The following is a 17,812-nucleotide window of genomic DNA, read 5'->3' as shown; positions in this document are numbered from 1 at the left end:
ACACCTGACTAAGAAAGTTTTATTTCCTGATTTTTTTTTTTTCCAAAAAATTGTTCATGAAGTTATATAAAAAAAAGTTATATTACTTTTTATCTACAATTAAAACTTTTTTGGAATGTTGTATGCAGTTTTGGTTTGGTGCTCCTTTAGTATCCTTATACTTTGTGGATCCATTGGTTAGGAAGGGAAATCCTGAGTAAGTTGAATACTTACAAAGTCTAGCTTCTCTAGTATTCATTATTAGATGTGGCTTCTACACTGGACTACCCAACTCATCAAATTCCATATTCCTTTTATTTAAATTGTCCTAAATCTTAACCTGTTCAAATTTAGACTAGAGTGTTCCTCATCTCTGAGCTCGCTGCAGCCTTGCCCACACATGCTGCAGCATGGGAAAGAGTTGCACAAGATAGTCATTTGACAAGAGCCAGCAGTTCTACCCAAAATCACCTGATTCATATGTAATGAGCAATTGGGACCATATACAGTATACCGTATGGGGAAGATCCACGTACAGCGGCGCGTATTACCGCCGGGCGTAGCGTATCTAAGATACACTACGCCGCCGTAACTTACTTTTTTTTTCGAATCCTCAACGAATTTGCGCCGTAAGTTACGGCGGCGTAGTGTATCTTTGGCGGCGTAAGGGCGCGGAAATCAAATGGATGTGATAGGGGCTTGTTTTATGTAAATACGTTGTGACCCGACGTAAACAACGTTTTTTTTTTTTACGCCGCATGCGCCGTCCGTGGGGGTATCCCAGTGCGCATGCTCGAAATTAAACCGAAACAAGCCAATGCTTACGATGGTGACGTCATTCTACGCAAATCCATATTCGCGAACGACTTACGCAAACGACGTAAAAAATTCAAAATGCGAGGCGGGAACGACGGCCATACTTAACATTGAGTACGCCTCATAATAGCAGGGGTAACTATACGCCGGAAAAAGCCGAACGCAAACGACGTAAAAAAATTTGCCGGCCGGACGTACATTCGTGGATCGCCGTAACTAGCTAATTTGCATACTCGACGCGGAATTCGACGGAAACGCCACCTAGCGGCCGCCAAAAAATGCACCTAAGATCCGACGGCGTACTAAGACATACGCCTGTCGGATCTATCCGAGATGCAGTCGTATCTTGTTTTGTAGATACAAAACAAAGATACGACGCGCTAAATTTGAAATTACGCGGCCTATCAAGAGATACGCCGGCATAATTCTTTTGTGGATCTGCCCCTCTGACTGCAAAGCATACACATTAAACATGTATTATTTATGAATATATGCCATGAAGTTACCTTGTAAACTCTTTGCACTGGCGTAGTCCATGCTCCAGCTGACCAGCGCCATCACAAGACCCAGCAGAACCAGGAAGATCCAGTCTTCACACAATTTTTTGATGAGATATTTTTTTACCCTCTGCAAACAGGCTGCAAGATAAGAAATTCGAATAAGACCAGCCAAGTGCATAATCCTACTGCAGGGGTTCCTAACCAGGTATATCCATAGCCCTTGGGGGGATGGGAACCAATGGAGGTATGGGACTGGGGTTCTGGATATCATTTTTTTTTTAAATGTAAACAAAAATTTGCTAATTTTTTGAACCTGAAGTGAAGGAATTGACTTGAAGTGTGCGGTGACATGAGAATAACATTGTCAGTTAGTGGACCTTCAGCCCATGTTTGCGCAAAACTCTCACAACAGCGACAATTTCACTAGATCTAGCTGGCTTGTGTATCTTGTCGTCTTATATATATATAAATTAATATTATAAAAAACGTATAAAATGTCTTTGAATTTTCTTTCTGTTGTTCGGTACTTAGCTATACATATGTACAGTAAAGAGAACCAAGGTATTGGCATTTTTTGAAGTCATACTGCTAACCAATATGACCAATGATCATTTTGACTAATGACCATTGTGATATGTCTATAGTGTGATTGGCCGACATTGAGTGTTTTAGTTGACAACATTGGCCCGGATTCAGGTAGAATTGCGCATAATATACGGAGGCGCAGGGCAACGTTTTTGCCCTGCGCCCCCGCAAATTTGCTCCGCTGCCCTTGATTCACGGAGCAGAAGCTCCGTAAATTGCGCGGGCGCGCCGGCAAAATGCCCGGCGCAAGAGCACGCAATTTAAATGATCCCGTAGGGGGCAGGAATCATTTAAATTAGGCGCGTTCCCGCGCCGATCGTAGAGCACATGCTCCGTCGGGAAACTTTCCCGACGTGCATTGCGGCAAATGACGTCGCAAGGACGTCATTTGCTTCAAAGTGAACGTGAATGGCGTCCAGCGCCATTCACGATTCACTTACGCAAAGTACGTAAAATTCAAATTTCGCGACGCGGGAACGATGGGTATACGTAACATGGGCTGCCCCTGCTAATAGCAGGGGCAGCCTTGCGCGAAAACCGCCGTACGTAAACGACGTAAGTTGCGTACGCAGGGCTCGCGCAACGTTGTGAATCGGTGTTAGTATGCAATTTGCATACTATACACTGAGCACAACGGGAATGCCACCTAGCGGCCACCGCAAGAATGCAGCCTAAGATATGCGGGCATAAGAGCCTTATGCCGCGCAGATCTTATGCCGCGTACACACCATCGTTTTCTGCGATGGAAAAAAACGTCATTTTCAAAAACGTCAATTTAATTGACCGTGTGTGGGCAAAAACGTCGTTTTATGTCTTCTAAAAAACGACAGAAAAAAATTGAAGCATGCTTCAATTTTATGTGTCGTTTTTGGCCGACGTCGTTTTCTGTGTTCTAAACATTGACCGTGTGTACGTAAAAACGTCGATTTAAGCCCGCGCATGCTCAGAAGCAAGTTAGGAGACTGCAGCGCTCATTCATGTAAAACGACTGTTCAGAATGGAATCAGCACATTCGTTAAGGTGTTTTTCAGCTTATAGACAAGAAAACGAAATTTAAAGCACAGTCACTGAAAATCACGAATCGTATCTCACCAAACTTTTACTAACACGCAGCAACACGATATCAGCAAAAGAGGCCGTCTTCCGCATGGAAACGACCCTTTATAGTGACGTCGTGCGTGATTGACGGAACTGCGCTGTGCTAGAGCGTTGTGAAAAAGCGATGGTGTGTATGCTACGTCGTTGTTCAAATTGAAGTTTGAAAAATGACGTTTTTTTAAAGCACATAAAGCGTCGCATTTTTCCATCGCAGAAAACGATGGTGTGTACGCGGCATTAGGCTGCAGTCGGCGTAACGAGGTTCCTGAAACAGGAGCACTCGTTACGCCAGGGGAAGTAAGCAATTGCGCTGTGTAACCTATGGTTACACAGGCGCAATTGCTTCTTGAATCTACCCCATTGTTATTTTTACCCACTTGCCATCCGCCGACAGTAGATTTACTGCGGACAGGCTGCACAGGCCGTCTGTAAGTCAATGCCTGTCTTCTGGGCATGTATGCGCCCCCTGCTGACCTGTCCTGTGATTGGAAACAGCACAAGTTTGGCAGCAGATTTCAGCCTATAATTTTGGCTGAGACCTGCTGATCAGCCTTGTCCAATCACACACAGAGTTCAAACACATAGAACTCTTTGCCCCAGATTCTCAAAGGAGATACAACGGCGTATCTCCAGATACACCGTTGTATCTCTGAGTCTGAGCCGTCGTATCTATGCGCCTGATTCATAGAATCAGTTACGCATTGATTTCTATTAGATTCGACCGGCGTAAGTCTCTTACGCCGTCGGATCTTAACTGCATATTTACGATGGCCGCTAGGGGGGGGGGGGGGATACGCTGATTTACGTAATATGTAAATCAGCTAGATATGCAAATTCACGAACGTACGCTCGGCCGACGCAGTACAGATACGCTGTTTACGTTAGGCTTTTCCCGGCGTAAAGTTACCCCTGCTATATGGTGGCGTACATGCGGCGTACCAATGTTAAGTATAGACGTCGTTCCCGCCTCGAATTTTGAAAAATTTACGCTGTTTGCGTAAGTCGTCCGTGAATGGGGCTGGACGTCATTTACGTTCACGTCGAAACCAATACGTTCTTGTGGCGTACTTTGGAGCAATGCACACTGGGATATTCCACGGATGGCGCATGTACTGTTCGTGAAAAACGTCAATCACGTCGGGTCACATAACATTTACATAAAACATGCCCCCCGTTCCACATTTGAATTAGAAGGGCTTACGCCGGCCTATTTACGCTACACGGCCGCAACTTACGGAGCAAGTGCTTTGAGAATACTGCACTTGCCCATTTAAGTTGCGGAGGCGTAACGTAAATAGGATACGTTACGCCCGCTCAAAGATGCGCCGATCTACGTGAATCTAGGCCTTTGTACGTAAGAACATCAATCTGGATGTTTCTTCTCCCTGAAAAGGAGGGAGAAAAAACAGCCAGATAGTAAAATAAAATATGTTTTATAACAGAAAGAAGAAGGAATCTTTTAAAAAAAAAGTCTCCTCTATGCAGCTCAGCTTTGCTCCAAGCTACAGGCACCATATACTAAGCAAAATAATAGTCCCAGGTTTCCCCATAAAACTGAGAATGTGCAGTGCCCTAACCGAGTAATATTGGGGTCCCTTCAGCCCCTGCAAGTTTTCTAATTTGTGTGACCGTGTGTACGCTCCATCGGACCAACTTTTTGGGGTTTCATCCAACCAAAAGTTGGGTCTGCAAACGGACCAACTTTTCGGCAACAAAAGTCTGATGGTGCCTAGTCCGACCGTGTGTACAGCAAGCCAACCTACTTTTGTACAAAGTGCAAATATGCATGCTCAGAACCAATGTTAAAATCCACCAACAATAGCAGAAGTTAACCAAAGGGTGGCGGTAAAGAGCAGAAAAACCACGTGATGTTGGGTAATTTTTAGAAAAGTTTGCAGAAAAGTCTGAGCGTGTGTATGCTATGGGTGTGATCGGACAAATCAATTAGGAAAAAAATCCAAGGAAAAGTTTGTTGGATGAGAGACAGGAAAATAGGGAACCAACACCAAATAATGGCAACCGAGAATTTGGTAGAAAAATACAAAATACGATAATAAAAATTAAATGGCAGACCAGAAACCCACCCCACAACTGAGCAGGTTCTCTATCTCTATTATCTATCGGAAAGTCCGTTCGTCTGGATGCAATTCCGACGCACTAAAAACCACGCATGCTCAGAATCAAATCGACCCATGCTCAGAAGCATTGAACTTCATTTTTCTCGGCTCGTCGTATTGTTGTACGTCACCGCGTTCTTGACGGATGGACTTTTGTGTGACCGTGTGTATGCAAGCCAAGCTTGAGCGGAATTCCGTCGGAAAAACGATCCAAATTTTTTCCAACGGAAAATCCGTTGGTGTGTGTGACAGGCACTATAAGACAGGCAAAGTCGGGTTCCCTATATATATATATATATATACATTTGGCACCTTGTAGTGCTGGTAGAGCAAGACATTTTATTAAAGTGTGATCTTACTGTGACACTTGGAGTAGCACTCCCTCTGTACATCAGGTGGTTTGGTCGTGCTGATACTTTGCCTCTCTTGCCGTAATTTGACAGCTTCTTTCCTGGCAAATTGTGAGAGCTCCTCTGTATAATGGCCATAGGTCTGGAAAGAGAAAAAAAAAACTTAGACATTTGTGTGATACCAAAGGGTCAGCCAGAAGCGCATTTGTGAGATCAGACACTGATGTTGGATGAAAAGGCCTGGCTCAGAGTCTTCACTCTAATTCATCCCAAAGGTCTTCTATCGGGGTTGAGGTCAGGACTCTTTGTAGATCAGTGAAGTTCCTCCACCCCAAACTCGCTCATCCATGTCTTCACGGACCTTGCTGTGTGCACTGGTGTGCAGTCATGTTGGAACAGGAAGGGGTCATCCCCAAACTCTTCCCACAAAGTTGGGAGTAGGAAATTGTCCAAAATGTCTTGGTATGCTGACACCTTAAGATTTCCCTTCACTGGAACTAAGGGGCCAATTGCAACCCCTGAAAAACAACCCCACACCATAATCCCCCCTCCACCAAATAATTTGTACCAGTGCACAAAGCAAGGTCCATAAAGACATGGATGAGCGAGTTTGGAGTGGAGGAACTTGACTGGCCTGCACAGAGTCCTGACCTCAACCAATAGAACACCTTTGGGATGAATTAGAGTGGAGACTGCGAGCCAGGCCTTCTCATCCAAAAGACTAACAAGTTTTCTTCTAAGATTGCCCTGTATTTGGTTCCATCCATCTTCCTATCAACTCTGACCAGCTTCCCTGTCCCTACTAAAGAAAAGCATCCCCACAACATGATGCTGCCACCACCATGTTTCACGGTGGGGATGATCTGTTCAGAGTGATGTGCAGTGTTAGTTTTCCGCCACACACAGCGTTTTGCTTTTAGGACAAAGTTCAATTTTGGTCTCATCTGACCAGAGCACCTTCTTCCACATGTTTGCTGTGTCTCCCACATGGCTTCTCACAAACTGCAAACGGGACTTCCTATGGATTCTTTCAACAATGGTTTTCTTCTTGCCACTCTTCCATAAAGGTCAGATTTGTGGAGAACATGACTAATAGTTGTCCTCTGGGCAGATTCTCCCACCTGAGCTGTGGATCTCTGCAGCTCCTCCAGAGTTACCATGGACCTCTTGGCTGCTTCTCTGATTAATGTTCTCCTTGCCCGGCCTGTCAGTTTAGGTGGACGGCCATGTCTTGGTAGGTTTGCAGTTGTGCCATACTCCTTCCATTTTTGGATAATGGATTGAACAGTGCTCCGTGAGATGTTCAAAGTTTGGTATTTTTTTTTATATCCTAACCCTGCTTTAAATTTCTCCACAATTTTATCCCTGACCTGTCTGGTGTGTTCCTTGGCCTTCATGATGCTGTTAGTCCACTGAGGTTCTCTAACAAACCCCTGAGAGCTTCACAGAACAGCTGTATTTATACTGAGATTAAATTACACACAGGTGAAATCTATTTTCTAATCAGGTGATTTCTGAAGGCAATTGGTTCCACTAGATCAGGGGTGTCAAACTCAATTTCATTGTGGGCCACATCAGCATTATGATTGCCCTGAAAAGGGCCAGTTGTATCTGTAAGATTAGATTTCAGGGGCATCCCTAGGGTTGCCACCTTTTTTTCAAGCCAAACCCAAACACTTTAGCGGCACAGGGCACGTTTTTTTTCGTAGTATACACAATTGAATAATAAAAGACCTGGGGCACCTTTGGGTGCCTCGAGGACAGTGGTATTGCAGCGCGCTGCGGCAAACAGTGGGTGTGGCCAAACTGCTCTTGCTGACATCGTGGCTCCCCCTCAGTGATGCCAAACCTGCCCCCAGACAGCGGCCCGCATCTCCCGAATGGCAACAGATTTTTGTGTGACTACCTCAGTTACCACAGCCCAGTCTAAATAATGTGTCCGGGTTTCAGGCAGACTGAAACCCTGGCACAAGATCCCAAACCCGAACTGTCAGGGTGAATCCTGGACAGGTGGCAACCCTAGGCATCCCCTCCCCTTACATTAGATGTCAAGAGCCACCCCACCATCAGAAGTTGAGTCCCTCACTCTCCCTTACATCACAGTGCACCCATTTCCCTTATGCTGCTGCTGGGAAGAAGTTGGATGCATTGCTTAAAAGCAGAAAGTAAGGGTCTGGAGGAAGACCAGAGGTTAGCTGCAGGTGCGAGGGCCACATAAAATGGCCTGGAGGGCCGGATTCGGCCAGCGGGCCTTGTGTTTGCCACCTGTGCACTAGATTTTAGTTAGGGGTGTCAGAGTAAAGGGCACTGAATACACACGTTTAAGATATTTATTTGTAAAAAAAAAATTGGAAAACCATTTATCATTTTCCTTCCACTCGACAATTATGTGCCACTTTGTGTTGGTCAATCACATAAAATCCCAATAAAATACATTTACATTTTTGGTTGTAACATGACAAAATGTGAAAAATTTCAAGGGGGGTAAATACTTTTTCAAGGCACTATATGCAGCGTAAAAATGTGCAAAGTGAAAGTGTGAATGAGCCCCAAAGCTTTTGCTCTACTGTTCTGTGTGAACATATCCCCCTCTCATCCCGAGCAGACAACTGTTAGGGCTAGGTAATCCTTCCTGACCTCATAATGACAATTTAATTAATTCCTCGGATCAATCATCCCAATTAGATATGAGCTAATAATAAGCACAGAGACCACTGTCCTCGCGGAAGCACCTAATCCATCTTTAATACCAGCTAGCGGGATCTGCCATCGCGCTGCCCTGGAAGAAAATTCCACCGCGCCGTCGGAGAAGACATCTCTCAGTTGGCTCGAATGGACACGACTCCGTCACCGGCACAGCTGCTGCTATGAGAAGCGCGCTGAATAAATATTTGTCTGCTGACCTCTAATAAAGAACAGAATAATAGAAACGCTGGAGGTGATTTTTAATTGGAGCCGATGTAAACACAACCACTTACATCTCATGTCTTTAACCTCTTCCCGCCCGCACGGCGGCTTTTTACGGCCACAATGCGGCTCTTAATTGCCGGGAGGCTGTCTATATACGGCCTCCAGGCCACTGGGGGGCGGGCGAGCGCCGCTCGTGCGCCCCCCAGTGGCCTGGAGGCCGCATATAGACAGCCTCCCGGCAATTAAGAGCCGCATTGTGGCCGTAAAAAGCCGTCAGGTGCCGATGCGCGTGCCTGGCAGCTGCGATGTCCGCGATCGGCAGTCACGGAGACAGGGACGTGGAGCTCTGTCAGGGAGAGGAGACTGATGGTGTGTCCCTTGTACATAGGGACAACCAAGGGTCACCCCCCCCCCAGTCACCCTCCTCCCCCCACAGTAAGAATCACTAAATAGGGAATACATTAACCCCTTCCTCGCCCCCTAGTGTTAACCCCTTCCCTGCCAGTCACATTTATACAGTAATCAGTGCATATTTATATCATTGTTCGCTGTATAAATGTGAATGGTCCCAAAAATGTGTCAAAAGTGTCCGATGTGTCCGCCGCAATATCGCAGTCCTGACAAAAATCGCAGATCACTAGTAAAAAAAAAATGTCATAATTCTATCCCATATTTTGTAGACGCTATAACGTTTGCGCAAACCAATCACTATACGCTTATTGCGATTTTTATTTTTACCAAAAATATGTAGAAAAATACGTATCGGACTAAACTGAGAATTTTTTTTTATTGGATATTTATTATAGCAAAAAGTAAAAAATTTAGTTTTTTTTCAAAATTGTCGCTCTATTTTTGTTTATAGCGCAAAAAATAAAAACCACAGAGGTGATCAAATACCACCAAAAGAAAGCTCTATTTGTGGGGGAAAAAGGACGTCAATTTTGTTTGGGAGTCACGTCGCACGACCGCGCAATTGTCATTCAAACATGACAGTGCTGAAAGCTGAAATTTCACCTGGGCAGGAAGGGGGTATATGTGCCCAGTAAGCAAGTGGTTAAAATAATCCCTGCTGATCCTGCCATGAAAGGTCCTTGTTCAGACAATACCTGTTATAGGGTGACAATGCTCTGTATTCCAATTGGGCTCCTGTGCTGTCACCCTGGTGGGGATACAAGTGGCCGTCCCGAAACACAGAGGTGATCCACTGATGTCACTATCAGAGAAATGACATGCAGCCATCATTGCAGTGCATGTTTCAGACCAGCAGGGAAGCTGTTTCCTTGCTATCTCCATGGCCTTGCATAGATGTGAGCAGGCTATTGCATTAGGGTGTGTACTCCAAAGCTCAAATACACACCCAGGGGAGGGCTGACAGCCTTAGGCCTGGGGGGCAAGTCCAGTCAAGTGGCCCAAAGAGCGTAAAAAAGTGATGGGTCGAGGAAAACAGTCTAAGATTTTTCATGATCACAAGAGTCCGCACAGAGCCTCCCCTTACATCAGAGTCTGCACAGAGGCCCCCCTTACATCAGAGTCTGCACACAGCATCCCCTTACATCAGAGTCCGCACAGAGGCCCATCTTACATCAGAGTCCGCACAGAGGCCCCCCTTACATCAGAGTCCGCACAGAGCCTCCCCTTACATCAGAGTCCGCACAGAGCCTCCCCTTACATCAGAGTCCGCACAGAGCCTCCCCTTACATCAGAGACCGCACAGACCTCATATACATCAGATCCGATGTAAGGGGTGTTCTGGGAAACTTGATTTAAGGGTGCATGCTGTAGACTATTGTGTAAAGAGGGTCTCTGCTCACCAAAGCCTGCCCCCCTCCCCTTTAACAAAGTCCACAGAGCACCCCTTTTTATACACTGGGAGGCAGGAGAGACTAGAGAGGGTGAGCTTTCCAGGATGGAGACTGAGGCGCAGGCAGGCTGTCTGATGCTTTTTTGGGTTCAAACTTCCTGTCCAGTGCCCACATATGCCCAGGGAGTGCTAGCAGGGCAGACTCAGAAGGAGAAGGAGCAGATGAGCTCTATCTCTCCTCGTGTCTGTGCAGAGAGAGAAGGGGATGTCAGCGCTGATGTGTGCTGAGGCTGAGCTATGTGTGAGACGAGACATAGCTCAGCTCTGCAGCCATCTACCTCGGAGCTGACACAGGCACTGCTGCACAGTGGGAGGTGAGCAGCGGCCGTGACCTGTGTTAACAGAGCTCCAGCAGGCATATTCCTGCTCTGCAAAAACAGCATTTGGTAGCGGCGGCCGGTGGCTGTGCATAGTGTCACCAGCCCGGGGGGAGATTTCCACCTTGGATTACGAGCATTATCCGTTCCAGGAGAATGCTTGTAATCCAAAGCACTCCCATTATCAAATTGAGTTTCCCCATAGAAGTTAATGGAAAGAAGATAATTAATTTTGCATTGACTTCAATTGCATGCAATACCGCATGTGGCCAGAGATGGGGAGGTGCCGGAGAGCCTCGGAGATACTCAGGGACAGCTCGGCTGAACACTCAGAACCGAGTAGTATTCGTTAACCAAGGTTCCACTATATATATATATATATATATATATATATATATATATATATCAGAGAAATGGACAGTGTCAGTAGAGCAGTGGATGGTGTCAGTAGGGCAGAGGTTGGTGTCAGTAATTATTTAAATTTTTACTAATTTTATCATCAGTGCCCAACTGTAAAGCTAATTAATAAAGTGTGGCAGACTACGAAAGCTTTGCTGGGATATACTGGTGTAACTGAGTTTGCCCCCCTTTGGCATAATAAGAACCTAACAGAACTTAAAGACATAGAAATTCCTAAAATCTGGGAGAACCAGGGTATAACACGGTTATTACACATGTATGAGGGAAACCTTATTAAAACGTTTTCGGAATTGAGAGATGAATTTAACATACCAAATAAAACATTCTTTAACTATCTACAGGTTAGGCACGCCCTCCAGACCCAGTTTAAGATCCATCCGATGGTTAGGACTCATACCCCTGCGCTTCTTAAAATGATTCAGACTAATATCTCAAATCTCTGTACTATATGATAAATTGGGGGCTAAAGCCATAAGTCAAATCGGGGTCTCCAAGAGCCGAGAAAGGTGGGAAAGAGACATTGGGTTATTAACCTCGGAGCAGTGGAACGAAATCCTACATAGAGGGGCATTGGTGTCAATTGCCCCAGCACAGAGATTGTCCCATTTATTCCTACTGCACCGGGTCTATAATACCCCTAAAAAAATGTTTGTACTAGGCTGGAATGTAAGTGACGAATGCCCCAGGTGTAAGGCAACAGGGGATCTTATACACATGTTCTGGAGATGCCACAAGCTTTTTAGATATTGGACAGAAGTGATAAACGGGATCAATAAAATCTTTAAGACCTCTTTAGAGCCGGAGGCTAGAACTTGCCTGCTAGGAGATATGGAAGATCATAGAATCCCCGCAGGAGTCTTGGAAAGTGTGCTTAGGTGCCTATTCCAAGCTCGGAAGCTAATAGCACAGAGATGGCAAGCGCATGCTCCTCCAACAGTTGAGAATTGGGTTGAAACCATCAATGCCTTGATTTGGTGCGAGAGGGTGGCCTTTATTAAACAAGGAAACTATAACAGATTTAGAAGAGTGTGGGGGCCTTGGCTGATAGAAATGGGAGTTCCCTTGGAGAGATAGCCTCTATATGGGGTTCGTAAACCCCCTCATCTCATGTTGTTAAAACTCTCTAACGACAAGGAGAAATCAAGCTACCTCTGCTCTCTTTGGCCTCTGATTGGCTGGATTCCTTTTCTATGTCTCTTGGATTTGACTTTTTCTTTTTGCTTCCTCTCTATCAACCAATCAAAAGATAACTCAGACGAAGATACCTGCTCCTATTTTTCTATAATATTAACAGGGGGGGTGGGAGGGGGGGAGAAGAGAGGGAGGGGATGTGTTAAATTAATGAATTTAAATAATATATGCTTGTTTATATATATCAATGTAATTGAACTAGACAATTTATACTACCGATATGTAAACCTGTATTTATGTCTATTTTTTGGAAAATAATAAAGAGAAATTAAGATTTAAAAAAAACAAAATTTTATTACTACTTATCATTTTATTTGTTTATTCTTTACAATATTGTTTACAATCATTTTTTTTTTTTTTGCAGCTTTTTTAGGAGCCCAATTGGGGGGCTTTGGTGAAATATTAGGGGTCTAAACCTCTAATGTTTTACTTTTGATTAAGGACAGAGATTCCCAAGTCCTCTTCTCTGAAGCCAAGCAGCAGAGGGAATCTGCGCAGGACATGGTAATTAGGGTGTGCCCAGACACACCTGGCGCACCCTGTGTGCATGCCTATGGCTAGTGACGGGACAAGGTCATCCAGATGCCAAACTGCACCACCCCCCATTTATTCATGATGTGCAAGCTTAGGGGATCCTACCCTCCAATGGTGTCAGGCCGGGTCATACACAGACGGGATGGATCGGGTACAGGCAGGGGCAGACTGACCATTCGGCTCTTGGGCACTGCCCAAGGGCCACTGGGGCCCCATCAGGGTTGCCAGCCTCAGTAAAACCAGGGACAGTATCTAAAAATCTGTGTTTTTAAAAAAAATCCCAGGATTATAGCTGCCCCGCCTCTCCAGTACCATTTCAGTGTGTGTATGTGTATTCTGTGTGTATGTATACTGTGTGTGTATATTGTGTGTCTGTGTGTGTGTATACTGTGTATGAATGAATGAATGAAAAATTTATATAGCGCGGCACATGCGAACTGAATCGCCTCTGGGCGCTTGTTGTTAGTGTCTCATGCCTATCAGAAAAGCAGGGTTTTGATCTGCCTTCTGAAAGACAGGTGGTTTTGCTCCAACCGAATGCTGGTTGGTAAAGCATTCCAAAGCCTGGGGCCCTGAAAAGCAAACCTTCTTTCTCCTTTGGACTTGTATTTGGTTTTAGGAACCTTGACCAGATTTTGGTCGGTGGATCGCAGAATGCGGTTGCAATTGTGCGGTTTGATCTTGTCGCATAGATATCTAGGAGCCTTCCCATGGATGCACTTATGTGTCAGGCAGAGTGCTTTGAATGCAATTCTGTCTTTCACTGGCAACCAGTGAAGGGATCTCAGCGAAGGTGAGATTGATTCCCAAGATTTTTTCCCAGTCACCAGTCTAGCGGCCGTATTCTGTACGACTTGAAGACGAGCGATTTGGTACTTGGGGAGCCCGAGGTAAAGGGCATTTGCATAGTCCAGTCTGGAATTCACGATTGTTCCCACCACGACTGCTATGTCTTCTTTGGGAATAAATGGAATAAGTCTGCGTAGAAGGCGCATCAAATGGTGCGTCCCGCTGACTACTGACCCTATTTGTGCGTCCATTGTCATGAAGGTGTCAAACGTGACTCCTAGACTTCTGACTTTGGAGCTAGGGGAGATGGTCTGACCCAGGATGGGCGAAGGTGTCCAGTTTGTTGTCGGTTGACTCTTCCGACTGGCATTGAACATAAAGAGTTCTGTTTAGTTCTGTATGTATAGTGTATGTGTGTGTGTATAGTGTGTGGCCCCATAATCTATTGCCTGGGGGCCCCATAATCTCCTATTGCCCGGGGGGCCCAAAATCTCCTATTGCCCGGGGGCCCCATGAGTTGTCAGTACGCCCCTGGGTACAGGGCACAGGCAGGTGCGTGGTCAGGAAACAAGTCGGGTTTGAAACCGATCAGTGAAGCAGACAGAAATGGAGGTCAGGGGACAAGCCAAAGTCGGTGCAGGCGGAGCTCAGAGAGGGGTCAAGACAAGCCGGGTCAGCAACTGAGATCAGGGTACAGAGTCACGGGTCACGGGATACACAGGAGGTTGAAGATAAAGAAGCAAGAAGTAGGAGTCCCCCTTTACATCAGAGTCCACAGAGTTTCCCCTTTACAGCTGAACTCGCAGAGTTCCTTTACACTGTAGGGGCGATTGGGGGACTCTGCAGACTCTGATGTAAGGGAGAAGTCTGGGGACTCTGACTAAAGGGATGGTCTGGGAACCCTGATTTAAGGGGGAACACTGAGAACTCTGATTTACGGAGAGGACTCTGATAAGGGGGAACACTGATGTACAGAGAGGACTCTGACATAAGGGGAACACTGATGTACAGAGAGGACTCTGATATAAGGGGAACACTGATGTACAGAGAGGACTCTGATATAAGGGGGAACACTGATGTACAGAGAGGACTCTGATATAAGGGGGAACACTGTGGCCTTTGGTGTAAAGGGGAACACTGATGTAAGGGGAGCTCTGAGATGCCTGATTTAAATGAGTGTACTCACTCAGAGGCAGGAGAGAGAAGAGGGGAGACAGTCACAGAGGATGGATGGTGAGCTCACTCACCCCTTGGCAGTCAGCACCTCTCATCCAGATCTGAGGCTGCTGGACTTCAAATTTCCCGCTCCCGCTTTCCTTTTTCCTAGGCTCAGCGGAGGAGATTGGAGTGTGGGCAGACACAGAGGGGTAGGGGTGGGAGTAAGAGGAGTTGATCTCCTCTCCCGTCTATATGTGGGGGGAATGGTTAGTTCTGGCTTTGGGCAGCTTGAAAGAGAGTGTAACAGACATTCTTGACTTACACAACTGCAGCCTGCAACCCTGCTGGGAAGTCCTAGTCCGTTCTAAATAATGTGTCCGGGTTTTGGGCGGTCTAAAACCCGGACGTACGATTCCAAACCTGAACTGTCCGGGGGAATCCCAGACAGGTGGTAACCCTATGTCCTATGGTGCTGTGAGTTTGTGTCTCCTTCATTGAAGTGTACCCAGTAGATAATGGAAGGAGGCAACCGATGATCCTGTGGCCATGTGAGTAAATGACTCCAGTGCTGGAAATTAGTGACCGTGTGCAGGTTTGGTCGCCACCTGTTAGTATTAAAAATTCTGTGGGACATTTTACTGTAGCTCAGCAAGCTAGAGAAGAGGCCCCCCCCCGCAAAGACCGTTTTTGTAGCCAGTGGAAAAGTTCAGAAAATGCTGTGTGCCTGGCTGAGTGTGCAATAGGATCAAATCCCCCAGCGGCTCCTTAGGGGGCGCACTACATTAAGAAATTGCTGCAGATTTTTTGTATTTCTCGCCTCTACCTTGCACTCCGTCCTCTCACTGTAGAGGATTGATTGCTGCACTTTGCAGCCCTCTATCTCAACTCTCACCTAATGTAATATTTAATCAATAGAGGAACAAGTTAGGTAATCAATCACCCAGCTGGCACATTCTGCTCCACCCCTCCCATGACTCTATGTCATGTACAACGCTACCTTCTCTGATGGAGACATAACTGCAGAATTGACACCACCAGGGGCGGACTGACCATTCAGGCTCTCGGGCACTGCCCGAGGGCCCCATGCCACTAGGGGGCCCTATGCCACTAGGGGGCCCCATGAGTTGTCAGTCCGCCCCTGGACACCACCCTCTATGGGCAGCTATAGGCAGATTCTCCACTTATATATAGTATGAGAATAGCAAAAATAAATATACTCCACCAACAGATAAAGACTGTTCTCAAGGCTTTTATAGAGGAAATGCAAAAGTTACCTATGCAGTAGGGTTCCTCCAGCACTGCAGGTGTTAAATGTTCATTTTTATTTTGTCTAGTGTACCTTTAAATGTTGTTCTTCCTTACCTTAACCCCTCGCTTCCCCAGTAGCCCAGTGTTTTCCTCCTCCCACCGATGTTTGTGGGCGGTCTCTCTGCATTCATACTTACAATGGAGGACTGCTGGTCCTGTATGGTACATAATGACGCCAGAAGTGGGGCCAAAGAGAAGGGGCATCAGGGGGACCAGTTGCAGAGGCAGAAATTAAGGATACGGTAAAGAAGGGCTTGTTTACACACATGGTGCCCTCTGAAGAGAGATCCATGTTCAGATCACTCTTCGAAGAACATTTTACAGTCGATAGAGAGGTGTTACAGCACCTGTTTTAACCCCTTAAGTCCTACACGAGAACGTCACAACTGTACACGGCAGTGGTGCCAACCTACCAGATTGAAATTTACTGGCACGACACCCAAAATTTACGTTTTTACTGGCATTTCACAAAAGTTACTAAATTACATTTTTAGGTGCAAATTTCAGTATTTAGGCTACAAACAAGTACGCTAGGCAAATAGCAATGTGATTAAAGGAAGATATTAAGGTAAACAAACATATTTTTGTTATTTTCGATATAATAAGGGCAAATTATCACATCACCCCCTGCCTCCAACACCCCCTGCCACCAACACCCTTTGCCTCCATCCCCCTCTGCCACCAACACCCCCTGTCACCATCCCCCTCTGCGGTGCCACAATCTCCCCCTGCCTCCAATCACCCCCTGCCTCCATTCCCCTCTGCGGTGCCACCAACAACCCCTGTCTCCATCCCCCACCCTCTGCGGTTCCACATCCCCCTCTGCCGTGCCACCAACACCCCCTGCCTCCAATCACCCCTGCCACTAACACCCCCTGCCTCCAATCTCCCCCTGCCTCCATTGCCCCCTCTGATGTGCCACCACAGCCACCATCACCCCCTGCCTCCAATCTCCATGCGCAGTTCCAAGCCGAACTGATCTTGGCTATTGTTACTGGCACATTCCCGCAACCACGGACATTTACGAACCGGGGAAAAAAGTGCCCGTTTTTACGAACTGTCCGTAAAAATACGGACGGTTGGCAACACTGGTACACGGTTGTGAGATGCTCCACAAAAAGCAGCTTTTGCATGTAATAGAATTCAATGGACCCGCATCCAAATTGCAAGTACCGCGTTTTTATAGTGATTTTGCAGCGATTTGCGTTTTTATTTTGTACCTGTTAATAGCTGGTTGCTAAAGGAAATGTAAAAAAATTAAAATTGCCGGCAAAAAAAAAAGATGATAAAAAAACAAAAACCGCAAATCGTGGTAAAATCGCTGCAAAAACGCTCAAAAGCAACATGCATAGGTGTGAATCGAGACTTAACCACGTACAGTTATACGGCGGCAGGTCGGCTCGGCTGCGCGAGATCACGTAGCTATACGTCATCTCGCATGTCAGCCAATAGGGGCGCACGCGCGTGCCCGACGGGCGTGATCACCGCCGGGCACCCGCGATCACTCGTTACAGAGCGAGAACCGGGAGTTGTGTGTGTAAACACACAGCTCCCGGTCCTGTCAGGGGAGAAATGCCTGACCGTCTGTTAATACATTGTATGAACAGCGATCTGTCATTTCCCCTAGTCAGTCCCACCCCCCTACAGTTAGAACACACCTAGGGAACATAATTAACCCCTTCCTCGCCCCTAGTGTTCACCCCTTCCCTGCCAGTGACATTTTTATAGCAATCAATGCATTTTTATAGCACTGGTCGCTATTAAAATGCCAATGGTCCCAAAAATGTGTCAAAAGTGTCTGATGTGTCCGCCATAATGTCGCAGTACCGTTAAAAATCGCTGATCGCCATTACTAGTAAAAAAAAAAAATATTAATAAA

The 17,812-nt window shown here is 46.2% G+C and overlaps 1 protein-coding gene across 2 annotated transcripts in view; it reads right to left on the bottom strand.

The window, feature by feature from the left end:
- Positions 1 to 17,812, bottom strand: part of CLCN1 (chloride voltage-gated channel 1) — a 148,891-nt gene that overhangs the window by 87,116 nt on the left and 43,963 nt on the right. For both annotated transcript variants that reach the window (XM_040361671.1, XM_040361670.1), the window contains exons 2-3: positions 5,455 to 5,587; positions 1,302 to 1,433 (exon numbers count right to left, since the gene is read on the bottom strand). In XM_040361671.1, the coding sequence (XP_040217605.1) occupies positions 1,302 to 1,433; positions 5,455 to 5,587 (265 nt within the window). The remainder of the gene's footprint in view (positions 1 to 1,301; positions 1,434 to 5,454; positions 5,588 to 17,812) is intronic.

Source organism: Rana temporaria, chromosome 8 (genome assembly GCF_905171775.1).
Source record: "Rana temporaria chromosome 8, aRanTem1.1, whole genome shotgun sequence".
NCBI lineage: Eukaryota > Metazoa > Chordata > Amphibia > Anura > Ranidae > Rana > Rana temporaria.
Note: the sequence above shows the minus strand (reverse complement) of the source record. Positions and strands in the feature narration are given on the sequence as shown.